The sequence below is a fragment of the Toxotes jaculatrix genome, chromosome 15, assembly GCF_017976425.1.
Source record: "Toxotes jaculatrix isolate fToxJac2 chromosome 15, fToxJac2.pri, whole genome shotgun sequence".
In the NCBI taxonomy this organism is placed as follows: domain Eukaryota; kingdom Metazoa; phylum Chordata; class Actinopteri; family Toxotidae; genus Toxotes; species Toxotes jaculatrix.
This window is the reverse complement of record NC_054408.1, coordinates 15,970,914-15,998,816: the sequence shown is the minus strand read 5'-3', so window position 1 is coordinate 15,998,816 and position 27,903 is coordinate 15,970,914. Positions and strand designations below refer to the sequence as shown.

At 39.3% G+C, this 27,903-nt stretch overlaps 1 protein-coding gene across 1 annotated transcript in view; it reads right to left on the bottom strand.

Moving 5' to 3' along the window:
* edar (ectodysplasin A receptor) overlaps positions 1–25,757 on the bottom strand; it is a 35,268-nt gene extending 9,511 nt beyond the window's left edge. The window contains exons 1-5 of the mRNA XM_041057052.1: positions 25,557–25,757; positions 13,291–13,356; positions 9,941–10,060; positions 6,508–6,689; positions 4,126–4,211 (exon numbers count right to left, since the gene is read on the bottom strand). Coding sequence (XP_040912986.1) covers positions 4,126–4,211; positions 6,508–6,689; positions 9,941–10,060; positions 13,291–13,341 — 439 coding nt within the window. The 5' untranslated portion in view covers positions 13,342–13,356; positions 25,557–25,757. The remainder of the gene's footprint in view (positions 1–4,125; positions 4,212–6,507; positions 6,690–9,940; positions 10,061–13,290; positions 13,357–25,556) is intronic.
* Positions 25,758–27,903: the final 2,146 nt, after the last annotated feature.

Sequence of the window (27,903 nt, the reverse complement as noted above, 5' to 3'; positions counted from 1 at the left end):
AGCAAACTATTCCCTTTATAGTTGGATGAACGGTGCGTCATAATTTTCTTCCCAGAAAAAGAAAACATTGTGGATCATTCCAAAGGGAAAGCGCCACAAAAACTGTAACATTTCAATTTGTTACTGGCAGAGTTCACATCCATCCCATCATTCACTTTTGGTGGTATGTTAGCTTTGGCCTTGCATTTTATTGACTTTTTTTTCCCCCACTAGTGTTGCATCACATCATTTTGCAAGCAGTAACAATTCACAAAAACAAATAATCAACACTAACAGCAGTTCGTCCTAAGACCCCCCTCCCCTTCTTGTCTGCCTCTCTTTGTGCCTCCTTCTGGATCATTCATCAACTAATTTTCCTCACTAACCTAACCCTAATGGAGCTGTAAACCCCTGGCAGCTCATAAATCAGCTATTTTAATCAGTCTTTATTTCCCCAAGTTGATATACTGTACACCTCTTTGGCATGTGCCCTGCTGCTTCCCGTGGTCTTAGAGGCTCATGTCATCATACACACACACACACACACACACACACACACACACACACACACACACACACACACACACACACAAACACAGACACACGCATATCAGTGCCCTGTGGCTGCAAACATTAACTTGGGGTATGTGTTTACACACTCTGGATAAGGATATGAGCCTGAACTGGAATTCTGTTTAACGTCTTGCGGTTTCATCTCTTAATCATGTCTTACAGGCTGAACACACATTGCAAAATGATAATTCTGCAGGGCAATCTGAAATCTCGGGTCCAAACACACTGAGAGGATCAGAATTACAGAGCAGCATTGATATGAAAAAAAATCAAAGCGTTTTTGTTTGAGGTGAGAATTGTGATACCTCTGTATGTGGGGATGAATTGAAGGTTAGCCTTTGATAAATTAAACGTGTGTGAAACTGTGATATAAACCATGTGTCTGGTTTCTCCGGAGTTACATAACTGTGTTCTTACAGTTAGTACAGTCCTGTGGATAGTGAAAACACAATATTTTCTAAGTATTTAGATGTACTGGCAGCTGATAGGAAAAGGGTCAGTAAAAGTCTAGAAAAATCAAAAGGTGATAGTGGAATGTTAGTGATGCCTACAGACTTAACATAACGTCTGCCTGCCAAAGAGTAGCATCAGCGCAGGCACTAACATGCTAATCATCTTTCTTTCTCATACCCACTGAAGTTTTAATTATCGCACACACAGAGCTAGGCAGGAGCCAGGGTAATTTACAGATTACACGGCGAGTGTCAGCCTGCCTTTAGTCTGAGCCAGTAGAACTCCCAGCTTTCAGCTCCACATTTACTGTTTCAGTGTGGGTGTATGGAGAGAGGGGAGTCCTCATCTAATGGGGTTCGGTTAAAATGTACCACAGCCTGATTTCACAGACTGGGAGAAATAAAGGTTGTTCCATGCGGTGTTATCTTTTATGCAGACAAGTCAAACTTATCTCAGAGAACTATACTGCAACTAACAGCTTACTTTGCTGGATTTTACTGACCAAGACAACACAATAGTAATTACACCCATATCACTTCCTTAAAAGTTATAAATTCTCTGTTTAGTGATTTTATGTTTTTTTGTCATTCTTGAAACAGGCAGACAGGGTAGTTAGCCACAAGCGGCAATTTGCAGTCTCAATTCAATTTTGCACTTATAGCTGGATTTTAAATAGTAGTTTGCTGTAGAGGCTACTAAGACAAAGTCCAGTCAAAATAAAAGCTGTATTAAAATATTATACTGAAAGGCCATATGGAAAAGTTTTGCGGTGCCCCATATTGGCCAATTTCAAGATAATTTTACAAACTTGTTGCAGCATAAATATCTACCAAGTTTCAGGATGATTGGACAAACTCATTGATTCATGGCAAGGCTCATGCACATGTTTGGAACTGGTTCAACAGTTGTTGACTTTGGTCTATTTATGTGCTGGTTGTAGCCTTATATTGAACGCCCAGATGCAAGAATGGTATCAGTCTTCTAATCTAACTGTTGGTAGAAAATAAGCATATTTCCAAAAATATCCAACTATTGCTTTAAAACAAGATACCTCAGTGTTGAGACTGGCGCACAAAATGGCCATTCCTGAATTAAATAAGCTTGATAAACCTGAGAACAAGACAAAATTATTTGCTAAACAAGCTGTTTTTTGTTGTGATCATTCTGTCTCACGTATTTGCACTTCTTCACAGCCTCATTCAATCACTCATTTCCATGCCTGGGAGAAACAATTAGTCTGCTGTTGAAAAGGAAGTGTTTATTCAAACACAGACACATTCACTCCTGCTCCTACTTCACACCCTCTCCTCTGCAGGCCCAGGCTTTTTGGGGTTTTCATCTTTCAAAACACATTCATTAAATGTGACAAAATAACGACACCATTCATTTCCGGGCTCTTCAATTACACTCAAAGGGGATTTTGAGCAATTATGGGCCCATTAATATCATTCTCATATCAGTATATATCGGCCAGGGTCAAAAACGCTGTTCAGATCATTTTAGATTGTTCAGACATTCCCTCATTTCTGGATCGGTGTGATCTGTTTATCACATCTGTGGAACGTCTCAGAGGGCTCAGTGGAAATATTTGCCTTATATTGACAAGTATTGGCAGCATTTTCTTCTGATTTGTTTCAGAATTAGTACCTCACAGAAAATTACACAAACATGTGGAATTACATTTGAACTCTAGTCATCTCGCTGATTACATTCTGATGCTGATTTTCAAACTAAATGGTTTGATAACATGCACAGTTTTTAGCTGTGAAGACAGGCCTCTCCAGTATCTAATCTTCTTCTAATGGATTGAAGTCTGATCTTCTCATTTTCATGATGCTTTTAAATTGATCTGTGTCTTAGGAAGATTTATTTAAGTTTCAACTCAGGGCCATGAAAAATTACAAGTGAAGAGGAGGCGAGCCCTGTTCAAAGAAAATAAAACAAAGCAGAGGTAGCACAAATATGTGGAAAGTAAACAGCAAGATGATACATGAATACAACTGTGCATGGTGAAGACTATGAGAAAGATTTTTTAAAACTCCTTTTAAACTGATGAATTGTAACTATCTAAGATATTAATACCATTTGCAATGAGCAGGGGCTGTTTGTAATCAAGTTTACACTAGTATGACATCCCAAAGGAGACACTGAAAATTAATTAAAATTTAAGCATTAGGAAAAAAAAAACTAGAATAAAGTATGATACTTCAGCTTGATTTCAATAATGTATAGTGACAAATCGCAAAGACAAGGATTGTAACCCTTTTGCTTTCTGCTGCTTTAAGAGGTAAAAGAATAATCAAACTTGCTCACGTACATGTGGTAGCAATAATCCTGTGTGTATCATCATCATTGTCCAGTGCAAATATAAAATCTGCTAAATTTCCCCGAAACTTTTCTTTTTCTTGACTGTGATCTGTTGGGGTTTTGAAAGGCATTTCCAAACCAAAGAACAAATGCCTAAACTCATGGAAGACCAATGTTAGATAATCAAACAGACCAGGATATGTCACTTGACAACATTCACGCTTTGTGTTGCAAGCGTGAAGAAATGTTTATGAACTGCTGAGGCTGATGGAAAACAGAAAAATGGAGACAACTTCTGGTAGATATTATCGTCCACTGATGTGGTTGCAGCAACAGTTGGCGCCATAATGTCAGGTATGCAGAGTAATCAGTGAGGCAGTGAGGTTATGGATGAGCTGCCAAACACCCCTCTGAGGACAGGGAAGCAGAGATCCAGGGAGGGTAGGGGCTGTCCATCAGTGAGGCCTGCTTACAGGGGAGGACAGTGACCAGAGGGTCTGGGAGAGCTGAGCACAACATCTGACCTGATTGTTCCGTTAAACTTAGTCCAGGCTTTTAACATAGAGTACATCTGCTTCGGCACAGATTGTCCCCTTTTATTTCCTTTCATTTAGACAGATAACTTTAATGTTTCGTAGCTTTTAATCCTGAGGAAACCAGGTCTGTGTTTGGACAGAGAAATCTATGAAGATAAATGTTGAAAAAGAAAAAGGGGGAATTCATAGTTGAAAAGAGAATAAACAGAGGATGTTGGGAGGAAGCACACAGAAGGAAGGGGAGGGAGAAATGAAAGGATAAAGAAGTTGCTCTTACATTCTTTGGTGTTGCGTGGTGCGTTCTGGCAGGAGTGGCATACCATCCCATACAGGTTTTTGGGTCTGTTCTCCAGCATGTAGTACCTGGGAGACAAAAAATACATAAGACTATACAACTGGGCTACACAAGACCTGAGGTAGGCATAATGGTAACTTAATAGAGACAGACCCTTCATAAGAGATTTCTAAAATCTGTCTTTAAGAGTTGAAAGCAAGCACTGCCACTGAGCGCCGCAGGTGTGTAAACTATGAGGCCTCTCTACCTTCTAGACATAATTCACCTACACAGTGCATAAGTATGGGCAAGCAGCTGAGGTGAAAAGTTTGATTCAGTGAAGAAATGTACATAATTGATGCCCTGAAGGCGCTAAACATGGCTTGGTACAGATATCGCCTTGAGTCATGAGGCATCTATTAGCGTAAAGGAGAGAGGGAGGCAACAAGGCCCTGAGTCTGTGGATAAGTGGCAGCAGTATTAAATCACTTAGGCTTGAGAACATGAGCAGAATATCCATGAGTATGTACATGTAATGTATGCAGTGTGCTGCCTTCATATATCTGGACAGAGTCAAGAGTAACCGGTTCAGTCTTGTGGTGAGCGACACTTCAGCATCACAAAACCACAAGAATTTATAACTATGCACAATTACAAATGTTGAACAGATTTTGACAGATCATGGAACTGAAGAACCATCACTCACGTATGAGCAAATCATGTTTAACACTTTTACGTAAATGTTCAATAAAGTATTTATTCAGATTTTATTGAATATTTAAAATGATTTCTTACATGTACTGAAAAGCTACCAAACATTTATCAATGTTTTGCATACCCTAATATAATCTAGTTTTATTACCAATAATTGGTAATAGCAATAATTGGTTGCAGTTTAGCAACATAATTGGAGGATAGACAGACACAAAAAAAACTTTCTGCACAAGCTGCAACACTGGTCTTATACAGTACACAGTGAATTACAGAAGTCTAAACTATCACGTATCACTTAGAGCAAAACAGTGTTATAATAGATTTTTTTTAAGTAAAGCAAAGGTCATACTGAGTTGTACATTTAGAAAAAAGCGCACAAATGATTTTTATAGGTGATGTTTCTGCATCTTTACGAGCCCTTAAAATATTAACGTGTAATACGCCAGCTAATATTTACTATTCTGCGTGTACAAATATTCAATTATCATCATTAGCAAAAATGTGTCATGTATTAAAACATAACTGATATATGATGAATAATGATGTGTTTTTTAAGTCCACATGAACTACTTGCTCGTAGCTCATTAGCACATTATATGTAAGTGCTACTGAAGGTGTTTGTCATAACAGACTGATTCTCATGCAGGTCTTTTCCTCTGCTGAGCTACAGGCTTTAACTGAGCAACTGTTCAGACCTGTTCTTGTCTGTGTCTAACATGTATAGACTCTGCTAGCTGCAGCGTAAAACACCTACACTTTCAGTGCGGCATACTGTATAGAGTACAGACCCAAGCATAGACGTTACCAAACTCAGACTTCCTGAGCACCCTCATTTCTGTAACAATCACACTAATCAAAAGCAAAAACATCCTGTGAAAGGAGAGTGAGAGCCAAGAAAACTAGGGAAGGCAGCAGGACAGCATTCAGACTGATGACAGGAGGAGGAGATTTCAACATTTAGCTCTCTCTGTTGGAGTGGGAGGGTTATCCAATAACCCCAAATCATGAATCTTTATGACAATTCCTCAGAGACCTAACTAATTGTATATTTCCCACATTTAATCATGAATATCAGATGAAATATGATTCCGCAAAAGAAGAGAAAAAAAACCATTTCCTATCTGTTTCTGTGTAAGACAACTATCTCACGGCAGGAGATCCAAAACAACATGCTGATGGCTGTCAGAAAGAAACAGTTTGGTGTTAACACAGCAAGTCAGTCTGCATAGAGAAGTCAGGGGAGGGGGGATGGATGCCGGGGAGGAGGAGTGAGGAACAGGAGGAGGGAGGAGAGGAAGGTCTGGTAACATTTAAACATTCCTTATTGACTTAATATTTTTAAGTGACAGGGGTTGTATCCACAGCTGTCATGTGCAAATGGAGGAGTTCAGGATTTAGTGTGTGTTTGCACACAAAGTGAGGGGATGTATTAAGCTGAATGCAGCGGGGTGGTCTGTTCACATGTCAGCTCATGCTACTTTAAAGCAAGTGTATGGGTGCATGTGCAAAGCTCTGAATAGTCATATTGTATAATGTAAATACACTAGACCATGCATCTCTGTGCCTGTGCAGTTCAGTATAAAATCAGCTGTGTGTGTGTCTGCACGCTGCCTTTTTGTATTTAATGTACATTAACAAAAGGATTTTGAATCTTGTGTGTGTATTATTTACCCCGGTAAACATGGCCCACACTCTGCGTCGCTGTCCGGAGTTCCCGCTACACGCACTGTAGCTTTGTAGAGGGCATCGCAGTCTTTGTGGCGTCTGCAGATCTCGTACTTCCCTTTGGAATATTTGCCCTGTGGGCACGGTACACAGGCAAAGTCCTCATCCTTCACACCGTAGCCACAGGTCTGCAAAACAGACACACACACAGATGCACATATATTCATGAAGACACATGCATATTTTTAGTAGTTAATATATATGATACAATGTAATTTTAAATGAACTCAACGCTCTTCCCATGATTGTGTGTGTGTGTGTGCTGTGGACACACACACATCACACACACTCTCACACATCTGTTTCTATCCATATCCTTAGCAAATCTGGCATTATTATTTTGAAATGACAAAAGACATCTGATTGGTCACAGGGCACCCTGTGTGTGTGTGTGTGTTGTGCATAGCCTGGTAGTGTTTAAAATGACCACCTCATCATTTTGTCTTCTAGCATCGATCTCCTCCCATCTCCGCATGGTAATTCCTCACAGCAGGGAGTCAGAACAACAGGCCACACACACACATAAAAAAACACTCTTTCTCTTTTTTGCTCCCTCTCTTTCATTTTTCATTTCCCTTTTACTTTCATCTGTCTATTAAAACAAGCCTGTGCTTCTTAGCTTTAGGCTACAGTAGACCAACTCTTAAAGAAATCTAATATTGCTTCCCTTCTGTTTGACGTCTGTAAGTCTCAGTGTGATTGTTTGATGTGAAACTGTACTGAGCTATCGACAGGATCTTGCCGCTTTGGGTTAAAGCTCGCTTTGGATCTTCTGTACTCAGGCTCGCTGCGGCTCTGCTTCCGTTTGTTAAATCAAAGTTGTTCAAGACCTACTGAAAGCTTCTTTCTTTTCAAAGCAAAGCTGTCACCTCTTTAAATCTTGGGTATCATGTGTCTAGGATGTATGGGAGTTGGATGAGACTAAGAATTGACAAAAGATAGGGAGTTTTATGGCCTTTTTTTGCTTTTATTTTGAAAGTTGACATTGACAGGAATAAATGGAAATGCAGGGATAGAGAGAGGGTGTGTGACATGCAACACACATCCCAGGCAGAATCGAACCAAGGAAGTTGCGGTGCATGTCTCAAACCACCGGGCCACAAGGTCGCCCCAGGAAACATACTCTTAATGCCGGGCAGCTATCACATATCATGACAACTGATGTGAAACTTCAATACCCTATTTTGTATCGTTTTCTTCACCTTACCAACACTTTCATCACCCAATAAAAGTTAGGAAATCGAAATACAAGTCTGACTTCACTGTTTACATTCATGTAAACTAACATGGAAATGTAATCCGGCTACATCCGGCCCAATCTGGATACAAGATGCACATTAAAAGTGGTCTTGAATGTCTTCATAGTTGTGTGATGTGTTTTGCAGCATCTATGTGTGTGTGTGTGTGTTTAGTGTGTTTGGGCACGTACTTTCTGAAGTCTCTGTTGTGAGGAGCAACCGTATGGTTATCCCATGATTAAAAGGGTGTCAAGAGATACACACACATACACATGCAGGGAAAGCTCAGAGGAATAGAAGAACACATGAATTACAGACTGTGGCACCCAGAGGATCAGACGGGCAGGAGAAAGTGCAAAGAGGGCTCTCATCTCACTGATTACACTTCTTTCTTCTCTCATGTTTCTGTCGTTCACAAATGGCTAAATTACTCGTTATGACAGAGCTCTGCGCTTATAAGACTGAGCTTCTTGTTGCCGTCTCTGTCACAATAAGAGACGAGCGGATCCCTTGATTTTACAAGTTCAAACACAATGCATTGTTGGGATGTTTACTCAAAGCACATGGAGGCTTAGAGAATACAAGACAGGAAGGAGGGAAGTAGGAAAGGAAGAAAAAAACAAACAGTGGGAAAATTCATGAGATTTTTTACATTCTAGCTTATGGAGCTAAAAGAGACAAGGACAGAAGAATCAAAGGAAGGAAAAAATAAAGCCTTTGGAGTGTTGCGATTACTTAATTGAGATTTAAACCTGAACTAACTTCCATTCACTGCGAGTTGTGCTTCTGGCCACCTTGTGAATGTAAGTCCAATATCAACTCTCTTCTCTCTCACACTCTAGTTTTGGTCTCCACCACCTGAGGGCCGTATCTGGGTCTTTAGCACCTAAATGCTCCACTATGTTCACCGTCTAGTCTCTGTCTGCTTTTTGGTGCTGAGCAGGTAGTGAACAGTGGGTTTTTAAAGTCACTGTGCTGAGCTGCCTGCTGTGGCTGAAAACAGCACGGTGAGCCTTTTTATCCATTGTCATTATAAAACTATTGATTATTGCCACTTTAAAGACCCTGAAAACCAATTTTCTCTTGCAGCTTCATACAATGGATGAAAGGGTCCCACATGAACCCAAAATGAGCTGTTAGAGTGAAAACAGTTTTGGGTATTGCACTTGAGTGATTTCTGAATTTGTTTTTGTCTTATGTCTGTGCTCTTCTCATTGATGTGAAGTGGGCAGAGCTGAGCTGGAAAAAGGCCATGTTGTTAATGATGTTTTGTCATGTTCAAAGGCCACTGCCAATCAAATCTGGTCCGACCATCAGGGCCCACACAGCACTGATGAAGCAGATCAATTGAGTGCAATGTTTTTGAAAAATACATATTTGAAACCAAGTTTTCAAGGGCTTTGAGAGATAAAAAAGTTGAAAAAAAATAAAGGCCTTTGTAAAAGGTTTATTTTTACACCTTATTTTAATAATGCTAATAATAAAGCTATTCAGTGTATTCAACTGTCCAAAACTATAACTGCATAAAAGTTAAAACTACTTTCAATGAAAAACCAATCTTCTTCAATCAAAAGAATACTTTTTATATTAGAAAAAAAGATGCAGAACAGAATAAATGACACTAACTGAGAGTGGCTGTAATTAATTCTGTTCACCTTTCAGTGCAGCTGTCTGTCTTACGAGGGCGTGGCACCCCGGGGTGCCCACTGAAGCATTTACCTGCACTCTGTTTTCTTTGGCTGTCAGCAGACTGACTGACGGAGGCTAAATCACTATGTGACTACTGCAAGTCAGTCACTGTAATGCATGCCTTCACATCGAAGTCAACGGGAGCAGTAAACCATAAAGAAATTTGAATTTAGGCACTCTTCATTGTGCAGATATGTGTGCACCTCCGTATGTGTAGGTGTATTGTGGGTGGTCTGAACAAAAATGACACAAAGGTCAGTTTTTCATGGTATTTTGGATAGGTCCAGTTTGATGTTGAACTGGCAGCTTTATCTCAGTTCCTTCCTCCAGTTCATCGCAAGTCTAATATATCATAGTAAAAATCAAGATTAAGTGAATGAAGTGTTTTCATTTATACGTCTGTACGTTTGTGTTTGTGGGTGTGTGTATGGGTGCGAGTTAGTGTGTCTCACCATATGCGGCTCTTGTCCTGGCTGGCACTGAGGACAGGCCTGGCAGCTGTTACTGGTCTGGTTGAAGAACTCATACTCTCCACAGCTGGAGTACTCTGCACTAGCAAACATGCAACACACCTGGACAGACAGATAGATAGAGAGATAATAAACATACATATTGAAACAAATGCATTAAGTGATATAGAAAACATTAATATAGATATAGAAAATATTAAATGATGGGGAAGCTATATTTAGTATAGAAGCTCAGCACAGCATAGATTTGGGGGGTGACGATATTTTTCATTTATTTATTCATGATATTTTGTTGTTTCTGTTCAGTTGAATATTTAATTCTATAATTCTGTTAGCTATATGTTGATGATAAAGGTTATAAAACATTAAGAAGTAAATATCAAAATAAATACATTTATACTCTCAAGAAGTGTTTTATTTAGATTTTTCTCTGTATCATATTTATTTATTTTAAGTCTAAAATAAATATTTATTTTAAGTCTTTTAGCAGGATCTCTATAGAATCCTTTATTAACAAGGTCGATCAAACTTCTTTATTGAAGTTTGATGCTGAGATATTGAAGAGAAGCTGAAAAGTTTAATCTGAACTATTTAAAAGTAGACTAGTAGTAGACTATTAATTATTTTCATTTTTAAAATTCCAAAGAAAAATAGACAAACTCAGTTCTCAGTGATGCCTTAAATAATGCTTATTTTGTCTGACCAATAGACCAACAATGTTAAACCCAAAAATTCATATAGGTTAAATAACTAAAAACCTACATTTAGAGAACAAATTCAAGTTTTCTATATAGACTAAGATTCGACATCATTAATCTTCTCGATAAAATGTTTCTCCTTATGAGATGTACAAAAAATGTCCTCTACCTCCAGAGTTTTCATTTCATAATCAGGCATAAGGATTTAAATACATCATCTGGGACTGAACTTCATTATGATTTATACATGTGGGAAATTGAATCAAAAGTTCTGCCATAAATATATTACATCATCAAACGTGCAGATTAACTTGCTAAACTGTCACTCACGTTTAATCTGTTTTTTCCTATAAAACTGGGAAAACACACACCATCTTGTACATTTGCCTGTTTCCGTTTAAGACATTCAAAAGTTCATTATGATCCACAGTCAACATCTGCCGCAACAATAGAGCTAAATGACGGCACCGGATAACGGCTGATTTATTCAGTAAAACCAAATGGGAAGGAATCACCATCATCATTTTTTTTAATTGGCAAAAACCAAAAAGCAAAGAAAACAAACATCATACCCCGGCTTCTTCGCCTGTGATACTCAGATTAGTGGAGATCATTGTTAGTGTGTGTGTGTGTGTGTGTGTATGAGACTTTGCACAATACCAACATTGACTTGTGTGTGTAATAGTGTCTTTGTGTGTGTGTGTGTGTGTGTGTGTGTGGCATTGTGTCATAGTGGCTCACTGTAATAAGTAGCAGCTGGTATTTATGGCTTTACCAGCATACTTTGTGCTTTTCCAAACAAACTAACTGACTTTTAAAAATCATCTGCAGCCCAGAAAATGATGGAAGGAAAGTAAATGAGTGCATGACTAATTCTCTCCATCTTCTCTCTATTGTTTTAATAACATCTCCCTTTCTTTCTCTTCTTCCTCGTAACCATCTTATGACAACGGGCACAAGGCGTGGTATGAATAAATATACACAGTGTACAAATGTACACTGCCAGTGTGTGTATGTGTGTGCATATATATGTGTGTGTGTATGTGTGTGGATGTGGATGTTACTGTGTATTTGTTTTGAGTATTGACATCATGTCAGGTCAAATAATCTGTTTCTAATTTAAACCAGATCAACAATGACCTGACCTTTAGCCAGCACACCTGATGAATATTTACTGTAAATACAACTCAACTTAAACTGGACTGTGTGTGTAAAATTAGTGGAGTGCCCCTTTAGCACCTCGAGTTATTCAGTTTACAACTAACAAAACAAGCATCCTATCTCATTAAATGTGTTTAAATTTGTACAAAACATCCTCTGTCATTCTTCTTTGTTGGTGTGCCAACACATTTAAAGGACACTGTAGGTATTTAGCCAGCAATTACTGGCATTGTTGGCCATGCATTGTTTACATAAGCTTTTTCCAACAGTTTGTGCAACTTTGCTGCAACGAGCAGCTCTTTATTTGTCTTTGAAGAAACTGTGATGGTGATCTTCTCCTCCATATTTTTCCACAGTTGGGAAAACAAACTTCAAATACACCATGGCAGTTCTACACAGCAATCTAACCCACAATACCTCGAGAGCCTGTTCAGTTCAGTCAGGCCCCATAAAATACATCATACATCTCTGCACATGTGCACCACATCCAGTTCTCTCCAGATTAAGTTGAATTTGTATTAGAATTTGGCAGGAATGCTGGTGAACTGTAAACAATGCAGAGTGTTTACAAAAGCACACTTGTTAGAAAAATTTCTATTTCCAGTTATATCCCCCCATCTCCTCTATGTTTATACTGTCTCTGTCTAAAATAGTGAAGTATATGACAACAGCAGCGTAATATCCTGTAAGTCATTTGTCATTGTTCTATACTGTCTAAAGGTGCTTTCTATAGATGTAAGGAGTTTGAAAAGTGGTGCCAGCGTAGCTGTGATGCCATTGGATGGTGGTGTAGTGACTTGACACCACTGACTTAATCCAAACATTTCTTCTTTTTTGACTCATTGCTTTGGTGGCGGTGGGAGGGTCAGGTGGAGGAGTCTGTTGGGAACACTGCCAGTGGGTTTCAACATCAAAACAAGCAGTGAATCTCTAGATTTCCAGTCAGGCTATGAAGATACCTGCTCTCCGAAAAGCTGAACAGGTCGACTAATTGGTGCAAGTACAGTGCTGCAGAGTTGTGCAAGCTGCTGGCACATAACAGCTAAAGTCTGGATGGTGCGGTGCCAAGAATGGAGTCAATTATGGCGGAGTTCCATAGTGTTGAACCAATAAGGGTCTCTGAAGGCCAATAGCAGAAATGCAATGATGCGATGATTTTGAATAATTGCTACTGGTTGATTTTATTTTTAAGAAGGCATGAAGAAGAGAAAGTGAGGAGAAAGTGAAGCACAGAAGGACACAAAACAGAAAAAGAAATAGGTGAAATGGGAGGGTGTGTTGGAAAAGGAAAAAAATAGGAATGACTAGAGATTAAGTTAAAGAAAATATCTTATGAAGAAAAAGTTATAGTATATAAAGTTATCTTATGATGGAAAATAGAATTAAGAAAAGAAGAGTTTGTTAAAGAATTAAGAGGAGGGTTAAAGGTGGAGAAGACAGGAAATGAGGGGAAAAAATAAAAACAAAACTTACTAAAAATGAAGACAGAAAAATTGACTTCTTCTGACCTCTCCTCTCTGACATTTTTGCGTCTTCTTCCTGGGGGGACATAGACATAACAGAGCCGGAGATAAAATGATTATTTATTTGTTGTTAGCATACAGCATTTACTGTCCACAATCCTTTCCTGCATCAAACTTCACCTGCGAAACAGCAAAGTCACGAACCTAAGCACTCCTGCCAACAGTAGTGTTGTCAGCAGGCATGTTGTGTGTGGTCCTGATGAGTTCACTGTCCCGTTACCATTACGTCATTGCCCATAAACATGTAATAGCAGCAGAACAGCCCATGGCATTCCTCTGGCTCATAAGTGCAAGCACACATCACCGTTGGCTAACCTTCGTGCCAATAAAGGTTGGTGATATCAATTAATAACATTTAATTATCTGCCTATTTATTTGTTGCATTTATCTCTCGCTAGATAAAGTTTTCCTCAAAACCCCAAACCTACTTGAAAAAGCCAATTCTGCTTATAAGTCCAGTTTCACACCTGTGGGTGCAAGTCACTAGCACTAGGTCAGTGTCATGGTAACACTGTACTGAGTAAGAGTGTAAAAAATAGCTTTAAGATGCCATTTTTGAAATCTCCAGACTAATTTCAAATCAAAGTTAAACAGAAACATTAAATGGCTGAGGTGCACTATCAGGTCCTCCACACACACACACACATTGGCTTTGATACAGAATTGTGCCTAATTACTGTGAAAAGTAAATACAAGATTGTGTGTTTGTTTTAGCAACCAAGCTGAAATATTCACTGCTGAAAACTGTCTTAACGACTTTGGCAAGAAAACTAACAGGTTGTAAAGGTACAAAATCCCCAAAAGCACCAAGTCAGAGAGGGATGTTTGTTAACTGTGAAATGATGACTGGGGTTTGGATGTACTTTTGATGCTGTTGATAACACTTCATGAAATGTGTGTGTATGTTTCTCAGTACAGCATAACTTAACACACTCTGTGGTAACGTGTAACTGCTTATTAATTTTTTTATTCTAAGTGTCGGCAAGATCATGCCCATGATTGTATTTACTGTGTGTTTGTCCTGCATTGGTCTGCATTTGTGTGTCTGTGTGTGGGCGTGTAAATAATGTCGTCACTGTAATCAAAAGGAGATGTGTTGGCTCGGATCCTCAGTAAACAATCAAAGTCGTGTTTGAGTAAAAGAAAGGATGAACCCAGAATTACTCATCCAAAGATTCAGAACAACATGCAAACAAAACAACACAACAAACAACATTATGTGACCATAAAACACAGAGAAGTCAAGGCAAACTATAGCAAACTGCAGCTTATATGTAGCTTTGCTGACTCTTTACTTGACACAAAAACACCAAGAATTCTGCCTGTTTTCTTTTAATGGCTATAAAAAACTAACACATCACAAGCAGCTTGCATGTTTTATTAAAGAGTATCACATTCATTTCAAGGGCCACGCTGTAAATCTTGTACATTTTACTGCACATCACACTTTAACAAGAATGCCACCACTTTCAAATATGTTTTCCCCATCTTGCGGGATGAATATATGTGTGTGTGTGTGTGTGTGTGTGTGTGTGGTCTCTGACAGGGTAACACAACAGATAAGAACATGCTGAATGTTTGCTGCTCCTGTCAGCTTCCTGAAACACGGATGCTTCCACAAACACTGTGGAGCTTGGGGATGTTCAGTTATTTTTGTTTTCCATTTAAATTTTGCCTCTAATCTACATGTGCATTTAATATTTTGAGCTCACACTACTATATCAGAGTAAAAGTCAAACGCCAATTCCTTTAATCAACTCAGTGAGGGGATAAATGTATTTTTTGACTATCAAGATAAAACAGAAAACTACAAGTATTGTATGTAATATTTATGTACTTTGGACCAGTAAGAAAGACAAACCCAAACACTATCACATACTGTAGATGTACACAAACACACCAGTAATTACTGTTATTAAGTACATTTCTCATGGAGTCTCTTTGAGTGGTAATTACTACATACCGTATGCATGAAAGAAAGAAAGAAAGAAAGAACGATGCCGTTGGCTGTATAAATGCATATATAGATGTTAAACACATTGAAAATGGGTGTGTTTGTTTTCTGGCTGTACATAAGGGGACCAGAGAAACTCTAACCCCAGTAGATAACACACCTGTATCACATCTAGACAGCTAAATGATTAGGGTGTCATAGTTTGACCCCTGGCTGGCCAAACCATTTGCTACGTGTCACTGCCCTGCTCTGTTTCCCCACATTTCCTGTCTATCTCTACTTTTTCCATCTCATAAATGCATAAAAAATAGCGCCCCCAAAAGTTTTATATAAATAAAATTATATTTCTATCTGTGAGTATATTCTGTCTCTCTAAAATTAGCAGTGTGATGTTCTTTAAGAGCCACCCGGTTAGCTCAGCTGGTAGAGCAGGAGACTCAATCTCTTGGGGTCATGGGTTTGAGCCCCCACTCCGGGCGGCAGTTGCCCCCGCGACCTGGGCCGGGACCCAGATGAGCGGCAGATGATAACATGACATGCCATGTTCCTTATGCACAGCAAAAAGTGTGGCTGTGGAGCTCTGAGTGGCAGACAGGTGTTCCAGCCTTTGGCCTCTTTGTAACAACAGATACCATTGGTTTTCATTAACCATGAAGACGGTCACTCCCTGACCTTTACCAAGTAGTTTTACCTGCCTGAACCAAACCATAACCAAACTCACTGACACCGTAGTTTTAGTATAAAAACATGACCTTGATGTAACCTTAGGTAAAGTCAGTTCAATTCAACAGAGAAGAACTTTAAATCCACCTGAAGCTGTCGGGAGCATCAAAGTGTATGTGTGTGTGTGTGTGTGTTTGAGAGAGAGGAAGAAGCTGCCATTATCTGCTATCTGAGGTCAGAATCTGTCTGTCTGGCTCCAAACCTCTGATTTCACTCTTCCATGTCGCAGACTTGACTGAAAAACCTTCTGATCTTCACTCATGGCTAATTCCTCAACCCTAAGGGTTTGATCTTGCTTAATTACAGCCTCTACACACATACACACACACACACACACACCCAAATAACACACATTAACACATAGATATATGGCCAATAAATACACACAGAATTGGCTTGTGAGGACAAAATAGGCTTAATTGCGCAAGTCTTTGTGGTAAGACCCCAACCAGTGTGTGTGATTTCATTTGTAAGTATGTGTGCTGTGTGTGTGTGTGTGTTTGTGTGCGTGTGTGGGTGCATGTGTGTGAAGGGCTGTGTGTCACTGCTGAAAAGATAAAAGGGCAGATAGCGCTTCTTTTTTTCTTTCAAATCAGGAAATGAAGAACTGCCAAATGGTTGTGGACCCCCTCAAGGCTACTCATTATGGGGTTAAAGTGATATATACACACACACACACACACTCCTAGGACGCTGTGTTTGAAGACTCTCTGTGTCTTCTCACACTCTCTTCTACCTCTTTCAACCCTGTCTCTGTCTCTTTAACCCTCGCTCTCTCTGTTGGGGCAGGTCTGAGATGAAAGTCAGCCCAAGTCTTTTGCCCCAAGGCTATTAATCTTCTAACGACCACATAATCTCTGATAAATAACCCTTCTGTCTTTAGCTGTGTCATTACCAGGTACAGACAATGCAGTTCCTAGTTGCACCAGCAGGACACGGCAGTCACACTGAGCAACTCCCCGTGTGAATGTGTAAATTTAAAGCAGCGGCGTTGCTGAAGAAAAGCAACTTGTCAACAGTTTTGCATCCTCCCTCCCTCCCTTCATTAGCTCTGTCTTCACGTCTTGTTTTCCATTTGGTTGCAGCTGATTGTTCTTTTTGTCAGCAAAAGGAATCCAATATAAAATTCCACATAGCAATGGAAAGACAATTTAGTCTGTTCGATTAAAAAGAAAAAAGAAAAAAAAGGAACAATAACAAACCCGTCAACCTCAAAAATTCACACAGAACAAATCAACAAGAAAAGAGGACATCTTTCGTCAAAGCTCCTTGGCCTACAGTGACAAGTATAATGCCTTAATATCGTTAAGAATCCAGAGCAGAACTTCAAAGCAGCATTAGGTCTGTCCTGATATAGACAGCAGCTAAATATGACAAATGTGACAGACTTAGCTAAAAGTCGTTATGGGGATATTTGGAGTGTGTAGGTGAAAGGAGGAGTTACCATATGGAAATTCCCATAGACCAGATAAAACAAACACGCATACATTAAGTAAACAGGGACTGCCTCCCTCCTGCTCATTCTTTACACTCTTCCTCGTTTTTTTTGGCAGCTGGAGCAGGCTTCCTCCCATAACTGTTGCTCAGTCTCTTGTTATTCATCCTCGTGTTTGTATTCTTTTGTGGTAATACTTTAGACCTTACTGTACAAGCACAGTGTGTGTTCATTTTGTGTGCGTGTGCCATAACTCGTCTAAACCAGCTAATTCTTGCTTAACGAAAAACATTTTAGGTGATCAGTTATGGGAAATGTGCTATTCATATTTAGGCATTACTGGAAAGTAATAGTCATTTATCTGGAATGAGAATCATCAAATATGCTTTAGCCTTTGATAAGAAGTAGATTTTTCTTGCATGATCAGTATGTGGTTGGCCTTTTTTTTTTTACTTTTCATTCTCTGGATGCAGTGCCCATTTCCATGTGTACTGCAGTGTTTGTCATTGCTAACTCTGCAGCAGGAGGCCTGCTGTGTAACAGTTGGGAGATCCCACTCCCATCCATTTAAAGCAACATGCAACAAGTTACATGGAACGCCCAACCGAGCCAAAGGGACCGCTACTGAGAGACGAACCCAACAACCTATGCAGTTACTGTAGACCCAGCCAGCTTCAAAATTAAACTACTGCCAATAACACGTATCTTAAGCATAAATCCAAACCTTTGATTGGCTCTGTGGTATTTATTCTTAAATGGGCAATTATGTGAATGAACCACATTTAACATCTTATTTAGATGTGAAATCCCATAAAAAACAGAAATTAGCCTCAGATTTCCTTACACTAAATCCTCTGGCTATCACCTATGTTTGGATTAGGAAGCAGAGTCGCAAATGATGAAACGGATTAAATTTTTTTTTTTAATCGAGCAGCGGAGGGAATATGTTTTCATCCAGGTGGTTAGATGAGTCTTTGAGGATTCTGGAAATAACATCAGAACCAGCGCTAAGTTTTGTTAAACGACCTTGTGGGATTCTCAAGATCACAGGGTATTTATTTTTTGGAAAATCGGATCTTTAGCTTTGTGATTCAGATCCAATGGTAATACATGAGAGGAACAAACTTGAGTTCTACTAAGCCAGTTTAGTTCACTAAGGGCACTCAGCCATTGTCAACTTAGGCACTTTCATTGTTGTTGTTTAGTTCTACTGTATCATGTAACCGATACACAGTGTTAACAGTGTTACACTCTGCTCTTTCTTGATTCTCTCTCACTGATTTAATTCCATTCATTAATTTCACTGGGAAATCTGCCATATACGTCTCTTTTTCTACGCCCTTCTGTGTCTTTCAACCTTTAAGTCAATCAGTACTCAATGGAGTGTGCAGGAAATGACTTTTCACCCATCAGAATATTCACTATGCTGGTTGATAATGACTTCCTGCCCGATTAAATAATAGGCCAATCAGTGGCCAGGGAACCCGGCCAACAACCAAACCAATGTAGAAGATGAAGAATGAGCTTAGAGGATGGTTTGTGGGCTCTTCCACAGCACTTAATTTCTGATGACAATTAAATCAGCAGCCAGCGGTTTCTGTCATCCTGGTTCTGGTATTCTAAAAGGAAAATCTGTTTTCCATCGAAATCTTTATGTTTATTTTCTTACTTTTTTTTTTTTCTTTCAAGCAACCTCCTGATGAGGCAACCTCCTGTCGACTCATCTGATATATTAAATGATCCATAAACGACTTCTAACTTCTTGTTATTCAAGTAGAATGACATGTTAGGACTAGACTGCTAATACTCATACTATTTTACTGAAGCTAGTAGTTGATCTTTTTTGCCAATGTTTGACAGCTTTCACCATTATATACCATTGTAATTACAGTTACACTACCACAATGATCACGACAAATAAATTCCAGCATGTACTAATATAAGAGAAATAATGTAAAATAAATGTGGAATAAAACTAATCACATCATATCCATCAAACATACAATCTGATGTCCTACCCCTAATAAAGGGATTATATAATACCATTTGCACGCTCTTACACACTTAAACACATAATCCCTCTGCTTTCAGGCTATAAACAAGTTCCAAAGTTAATAAATGAGGACTGTCCCTAAAAATCAATTATTTAATCTCTTTACATACAAGGGCTCAACCTGCTAAATCCAAGCAAGATCTCAAACACGCGTTACCCAGAGTGGCTGCCTTACACCCTGCATCTTTTGCCCTCTGACAGAAGAAGACATGGCCATTATTTGCATCACTTCACATGATACAGATGTTTGCCAAAAAAAAAATCTCTCCAACTATTTCACAATCTAGATCATTTCCATTTGATTTTCTGTCAACTAAACTATTTTTAACAATTTCCCACTTCATTAGGCCTGTACATGTCATGGCAGGGTGTACTTGACTTTACACTAAACTAAACTAAACTAAACCAAACAAGTTGTAGTAGTAGCAAATATAAACAGTTTGCAAAAAGTGGCACAGTGGAAATGAAATAAATGCTGGGATATTGTGAAAGTTCAGATTAATGCTCTAAATTCTCACAGGAATTTAGTGGGTTTGTAGGTAAAACATGAAGCAGAATATGAAGCACTAAAATTGTGGATTCCGCCTCTAATAAGCTCTAATAAACAACTCACTCAAACAAGAGTAATTTTAGCATTTATTTTTATCTTTATACCGAATGACTGTGCATCTGTTTCGTTCTACTTTGTTACGTTTCATGTCAGGGTTTCCACTCAAGTACGTTCATTATAAAGGCCTTAAACAGAAAAAAGCCACCTCATGAATAAAGCAAATGCTAACACTGTAATTGTGAATTATGAATTATGAATTATGAGAATGTTATAAGCAGAAAAACTCCTTTTACAATAGTCTATAAATTAAACAATTTCATTCAGTGTAATACCCTGTCATTAACTGTACATTGGCCATAATCATCTATCTGTGCTTCTAATTATTTTACATTTGGGTTCAAAAGCATGAAATCACACCTCAACTCGAGTGTTCCGAACATTGTTTTGTGGCTTTCAATAATACTTCTGAGTGTTCAAGAATTTGGCCAATCTACTGTCAACCCACTTTTAAGTAATCATAAGTGGCCCTACTGTCTTTTTTTTTTCTGAAGTGAATTATGAGGGAGGAATGTGCTGCTGGCATTTTTATCTCCTTTCTATGATTTGGAGGCAGCTGGAGAGTAAATAGAGGGGTGGTGGCAGCAGAGCTGTCAGTCAAATTAGACCAACCGCTTTCACCTTCAGCTGAATCAGACCATGAGTGTGTCTCAAAACTTCTCTCAACAGGACTCACTGACTGGAAAAAGATTTAAAAATAAAGAGACAACACCATGTCATTGTAATACTCATTAATCTTAGTCATCGGACTTCTGCGATACATGCACACATTGCACTGCTGACACTCTTTCTAGTCTTTATCAGTGCTAAAGGAAGTCAAACTCACTGAACAAACTAGCCATCAAGGCTCATTTATCAGGAACCAAATGAGCCAGAAATAAATACATCTAATTTCCCCTCTAAGTTTGATGTGAAAATAAACCCATGATTAAAGTGATTTCCAACTTTGGAGACAGACGCAAACCTCAGACAACAGCTGGCCCCCGTCTCCTAACTAAATATCCATTTGCTCCAGTCCCGTCCAACGGCAGCATCAAGGTTTATCAGCGTGAACTGTATATTCGCAGCAGTGTCAAAACATGTTTTGCAGCAACTTGAACTTCCACCAACAAATCAGACCAGGATACTACCATAACTTCATGGCTCAAATATCAGTATCTGCAGTAGGAGGACTGTGATGTATTTAAATATATATATAAAGACCACATGTTTAATACTCCAATCCTTAAATAACTTAGTTTTTTTAAGCAGCAGAGAAACCCATCTCCGGTAATTTTAACACTTAACACAAGTTACATTCATGGCCTGAGCACTAAGTGAAATGTGTGTGTGTGTGTACATTTACATGTGTGTGCATGTGTGTGTGATGTTTCTTCATCTCTCTTCATCTTTTGATTGCTTTAATTACAGACTTACTGTCAGCTTCCCACTCAGCGTGCAGGAAAAACAAACTCTTAGGGCACATGAAAAGAAGTCACACATACACACAGACACACTCTCGTAACACACCTATCCCAGCTCCAGTCAGTCAGTAGGCTCTTTGATTCTCTGCCTGCCGGTGATCTGTCTTTCATCGTCTCCTCTCCCTGATCCCTTGTTCCCCTCTTTAGCTCTGCTGGAGCAGAACATCTCTCTCCCTGTCTCTGTGTCTGTCTCTGTTTATTTTGCAGCGGCTGTAGGTGGGAAGCCTAATCTGCTACCTGGAATTTGTCTGTATGTCTTATTGCCTCCCTCTAACTAACACCTACAATAATGTGAATGCAGGACAATGCAGTTATTCCCACTAAAATGTTCCATACATTTTTTATGCCTTAAAAATCCCTTAAGGATGTTTCCTTGGTTTGGTGATTTGCTTATTTCTAACCAATACAGTGCAGTAAAGAATGCAACAAACACTCCAAATCAGCAGTGGAAAGGCCCTGTATATAATACAGATCTATGATATTATGACCTTATTCAAAGAGAGTTTTTTTTTTTTTTTGCAATTGCTTGTAAAATCAATTAGTGTTAGTTGTCAGCATTGCAATAATATACTGTGTGTTTTCCCCCTCTGTAGAGATTGCTCTCAAAAACAAATCTAAGCACCCCTCACAGAGGGATAATTTTTCAGTGCCTGAGCAGCAGCTAGTCATGATGGATAGATGTGGTTGCGATGCCGGGGGAATCTTCAAAAGGGCAAATCCTCATCAACCCGTTGAAAAAGTAAATAGTTAAGAATTTAAGAGCTTACTTAGAGGGTTGAAATTTGCAAACCAAACAGAAGCATTCATTCCTGCTTCTGGTAACACGTATTTTCACCTGCCACCATGAGCAACGCAAGGAGGGGCGTAATACAGATCACACCGTTCCTCCAGATCCTAGGGACATCTGCACAGGTACCCCAACCAACAACATGATCCCTCACCGCCTTCCCACCTGCCAGTTGTCTCACCAACAAAGCCAGTAACACCACAGCTGGGGATTAAACCTGTGGTGGTGTGAAAGAATTCCTCTACCGGCACACAGCAGTCTGTCTTACCTTCATCTTAGGACACACACTCTCAAGTGTGTATAATATAAGTTATGATTTTCAAGACCTCACTTAGTATTTCTGCTTTTCCACAATGTAAGACATTAAATGCCAGATCTCCCTCCACCACAGACTCTGTACAGAAGAAACTGATGACTAACTGAAGTAGGTTCCCCATATGCAGGACTCTTAAGTAGACACAAATTAGACCACAAACCCCAATTTGATTAAACTTGCTCCCTGGGGTCTACACGGAGAGGTTTCAACTGTTGATTTAGTATTGGTTTGTAGAACTGTCTGTGCAGTGCATGGGGAAATAATAGTGGTGAGAGTGAAACCTATGATTAGAAAAGCTTACTCCTTTTATGTTGCTTTGCTGGGATTATTGCACGTAAATTAAAATATAATGAAATGCAGCTACCTCTCATTTTTCCAGGGACCTCCTGGAAGCCCCTGAGGAACCGCTGAAGATTCTCAAGCTGTTACCTTGTCCTGTCCTGGTGACTGTGACTGTGATGGTAACTGATTAAGAACAAACTGAGTTACGGTATACTGAAGGAAAAACCTTTTGTTTCCTCGTTTGAGAGGAATGTGCATTGGTTTGGGCTGTATGTAGTATCAGTGCTGAGCATATACAGATGCACAAAAAACTACTGATACAGAAAAAAGATTGTAGTTTCAATTTATAGCTGGTATTTCATCAGTGAATTGTTTTTGTTCATTCCAGAATTGCTGCTGGGATCAAAGGCTACTGACAAAGGTAAATAAAGCTTTATAAAATGATTGTTATGCTTTACTCACTTAATTAGCGTATTTTATGTCTGTCTTCTGCATACTTGCAATAAGTACAACACAGTATTTTATTGCAGAAAACCGTCACTTTACTTTAATAAATAACTTTTTATGTTTTCCATTAAAAGTAATAATGCACATTTGGTGGGCTATATTTTTTTGTTTAACAAGTATGACTTTTACCCTAAGTCTAGGTAGAAGTAGTTGAGTGAAGTCTTTTTGTACTTATTCCAAGGGTAATGAAAACCCTAAAAATTAATATCAATGTCCCTGTAGGGATGAAGCTGGCATGGACATTTTTAGCTTCCTTAGATTTATCTTCTTTCATCCTATTTAATGATTATTACAATCCCATACATTATACAAAATGTACAGGATCACAGTAGACCTTGCACATGGTCCTGGTTCTGGTCAGGCAGTTTGGATAAAAGCCTCCACCAAACAGTTGTGCCATAAATTACATGTAGTAACCTAATGAGCTGAAATAACTTCACTTCCATAAGTAAACTCCGAATGACGTGTTTAGTAGAATTTCATCTTAGATGTGTGAAGCATTATGAAACATTGAACCCTAACAGGCCTCCTGAGCTCTATAAATTTCTCCAGGGGGGGGGAAATGGATATGCTGTGTGGATTGGAATCAGCTGTGACATCTAACATAAATCTCAGCAATAACTTTCACAGGAAAAATGCATGAATCCCCTCTCCTTTCTATGATGTCACTCCAAAATAAATAGAGTTATTGTGTGAATTCCAATACCGAGCGGCATAGAGCAACGGAGAGGCGAGTGAGTAAACAAATTATCTGTTCACTTCAGTCTAGTATAGGATGATCACGACCACAGACGCTGGCTTTGTTAGTTTTTCTGCCTTCATCCCTTTAATCCTCAGAAACCATATTAACGTCTTTTGAAGATGAGTTACACTCCCTCCCCTGTTTCTTCTCTGCGTCTCCTTTGCCTTTCTACCTGTGAACATGAAAGGTTCAATGGCAGTGAAGACGGGCTGCACCGGGGGCTGCAGGGGGAGAGAGAGAGAGAGAGAGAGAGAGAGAGGGAGAGACGCACAGATAGACAGAGAGAGAGAGAGGGGGGATAGAGACGGATTGATTTCCACCTCCAGCAGCTATAGTTCAAAGCCAGCCAGCAGACTTCAGAGGCTCGGCAGGACCCAGCATGTCCCCAGCCGGGCCGAGCTGCCTGTCTGCGGGCAGGACTTCCCCCGGGGGGCCCGGGGCCCGGGACAGTCAGGCGGCACCAAAAAAAACAATTATGCAGACAGAGGAGAAAGGTGTGCAAGGTCACAAATGCACTCTTACTCAAACACCCACAGCCAAAAAGTAATACATCATAAGCAAACCTTCCTTAATCATGATAAGCCTGATATGACACATGAAAAGCTTTAAAGTAAGTCACTATTGAGAAATTAACAACACAATTTCTCCGTCTTCTGCCTGCCTGCCTCTATTCAAATTCACACTGACCAAACTCATCACATGAGCATAAGGTCAATGTTTACGTGTGAGCGCTTACAACTGAAAATCGTACCCTCGTCACAAAACAACTGAGGCCTAAACTGAAAAGCTAGTGATGTGAGAAATCTGAAACAATCTCATTTGTCTTCCACCTTCAGCTAAAACCTTTGCACCAACACGTACAGTACCTGTCACATACTTCAGAATGTATCTGAGGAGAATGCACAGACTGAAGTCAAAAATGTATTTATAATGTAGCCTAGATGAGATTCATGCAGATAATCACACTTGAAATGTGTTGCTCCAGTCTCATGCACTTGACAACAAACATATCTGCATACAAAGCCTGAGATGACACTTTGACCAGTGGGAATCAGACTGTCAGATAAATAAGATGTCATCTAAAAGTAAGGAAAGTGTTCAGGGTCACTTTTGCATATGTTGACTAAAAATTCTAATCACAAGCTATGGTAGATATACACTTTTTGCATCAGTATTGTTTTTTTTCTGAAGCCTACATTTCCCAGATTAAAAAAAATAACAATTCATACTTATGGTAAAATTACAGTAAAGCACATGTTTGTTTGGCATAATAAGCGTTGCTCAGGAATTTCCCCTAAGTCTTGCAGCAATCCGTCCCTGCATTCCTGAGAGCGGAGCTGCTCTTACCTGGAGCTCAGAGAGGGGGGCACACTGGTCTGTGTTTGTCCGCTGCACTGCGGGCGATCAGTCAGCTGCGTGATCGGTGATCAATCTCTGTAGACTGGTGTTCGGATAAGCATCGCCGAAGGGACTGACTGACTGTCTACGAGTTTTTACTCCACACTACTCAGCTTGTGTCTCAGCCTCCACTTTGGTGCATGTCGGTGTGTCTGCAGGCTCCTCCTTAATGAGACAAAAAAAGTGAGAAGTTTTCTCCGCCCTGAAAGAGAAACAGATTAACGTGTCCCAGGTAGACTTGACTTTTCGGCGGCGGGACAATTGACGTGCTGCAGGCAACGACTCAACTGCGCCATCTAGTGTCCAGAAAGGAGTTGGTGCCAGCGCACAAAGGTAAAATCTGTATTAGTTTGGTCAACACACAAAGACAGTATAAACACATAAATAGGTATTTTTAAGACATCTGTAGCCTCATCCTATTACAGCTCCCATTACTAACACTGCAAGTACTATTACACTACTATCCTTTTACTAGTACTGCAAATACTACCTCTAATGGAAGGAATATTTAGGTCCTGTTCTTAGGTAAAAGCAATGTCACAAGTCACTTAAGTAAAAGTGAAAGTATTGTCACCTAAATGTACTTGAAGTATCAAAAGTAAATCATGCAGAAGTTTGGTCACTGTCAGAGGTATAATGTTAAAATGTTAAATGTTTGCCTGTGAAGTGTAGTGGACCAGAGGAATAAAGCTGCAGAACCATTGAAATACAAGTACAACAAAATTGTACGTACATATTTGCAGTACTGTAACTGTACTTAGTTACTTTCCAGCACTGAATACAACTGCTAATGCCACTTCCTTCATTAGTGTTAAAATACACACACACACACACACACCTTCTTTCTTGTGAAACAGAAGCCATAATTTAGTTTGAGTGTGTTTGTGTTCGTGTGCGTGTGATGTTAATGACTGGTGCCTGTTGTCTGAGTGGGACTAAAGCTGGACTTTAGTCTTCCTCCTCCTCCTCCTCTCTCTTTCCGCTGCTTCTCCTTTTTCTCAGCCACAGGAAGGGGGGAATAAAAGAGGGGCTTTGAAAACACTGGGAGCCCTGTAATTACTTACTCTCCCTCTCTGTCTCTATCTCTATCTCTGTCTGTCCCTCTGCCCCTCTTTTTCTCCTTCTCCTTATCACCATCGCTCTCTTCCTTGGTCCCTCTCTTTTTTCTTTGACTTCCTCTGTCCCTCTGTCAGTCTGTTTCCTTTCCCTCTTTCTTCCTCCATCCTCTTTTTTTGTTCTATCCTCTCTCCCTGTCTCCCTCTTGTTTTCAGAGACTCATTGATGTCGATCCAGGGGCTTCCTGACTGAAAAGGAGGATGAGAGGAGACGAGATTAGATGAGAAGAGGGGATAAAGAGAGGATAACAAGAAGAGTGATGAGTTCTGCTGAGAGAATGATGGCTGCTCTGTCACAGACCGGACAAAAACATGTATTAAGCAAACCCTGTATTTACTACATGGTGTGACATAAAAACACATGCAACTGACTCTACATAAGGTGAGCTGGGCTATAACAAGATAGTGTAGGTTGAGGTAATTTTACAAATGAGATAATATTAAAAGACAAGCTGAGACACATGAGGCACAATGTGACAAAAAAAAAGATTAAACTAGATCAGATATGATCAGAAAAGGGAAAATGTTTAAAATCTTTTAGCTTTAAAGAGTAAGATATAGCAAGGAAACAAAATATATATAACAAAAACAAAATGTAATACATCTGATAATGAAAAACAAAACATCTTGTCATGTACATTCACTTATATATTTTTGTTCCAATGCTAAAAAAAAAAATAGCATAACATGAAAAAAGCAGTGACTTGGATTTACTGTTGCTTATATTTCAAGTATTTTTATGGTTGTGTTTTTATTAAATGGTCCTAAACAAATAGGGCTTGGAGTTACTTGCTACATGAATAAATTTAATCATGGGGCGGAATATATTTTGAGTCTCTATAAACTCATAAGGTCAGCATTCATTAATGTAGGAGATCAGAGTTTCAAAGATTCAGTGAAGCAGCTGTCACAGACTGGCTACTCCGTTTTAAACACACACACCCCACCCTCTCCCCTCAGAACCACATCAAAGTACTGTAGCTCAGAGAAGACAGCAGTCAGTAGAGGCCTAATTTGCTGCTTGATATAATGAAGTTAGAGTAAATTCAATTTGCAGCAAAATCATTAAAAACAAACTTCCTTATGCTTTTTATGTGCCCCGAGGAGGCTTGAACTCCGGAAGGAGATGCTGAAAATATGGTCCAATAGTCAGCAATAAAAAAAAAAAAGAAAAAAAAATG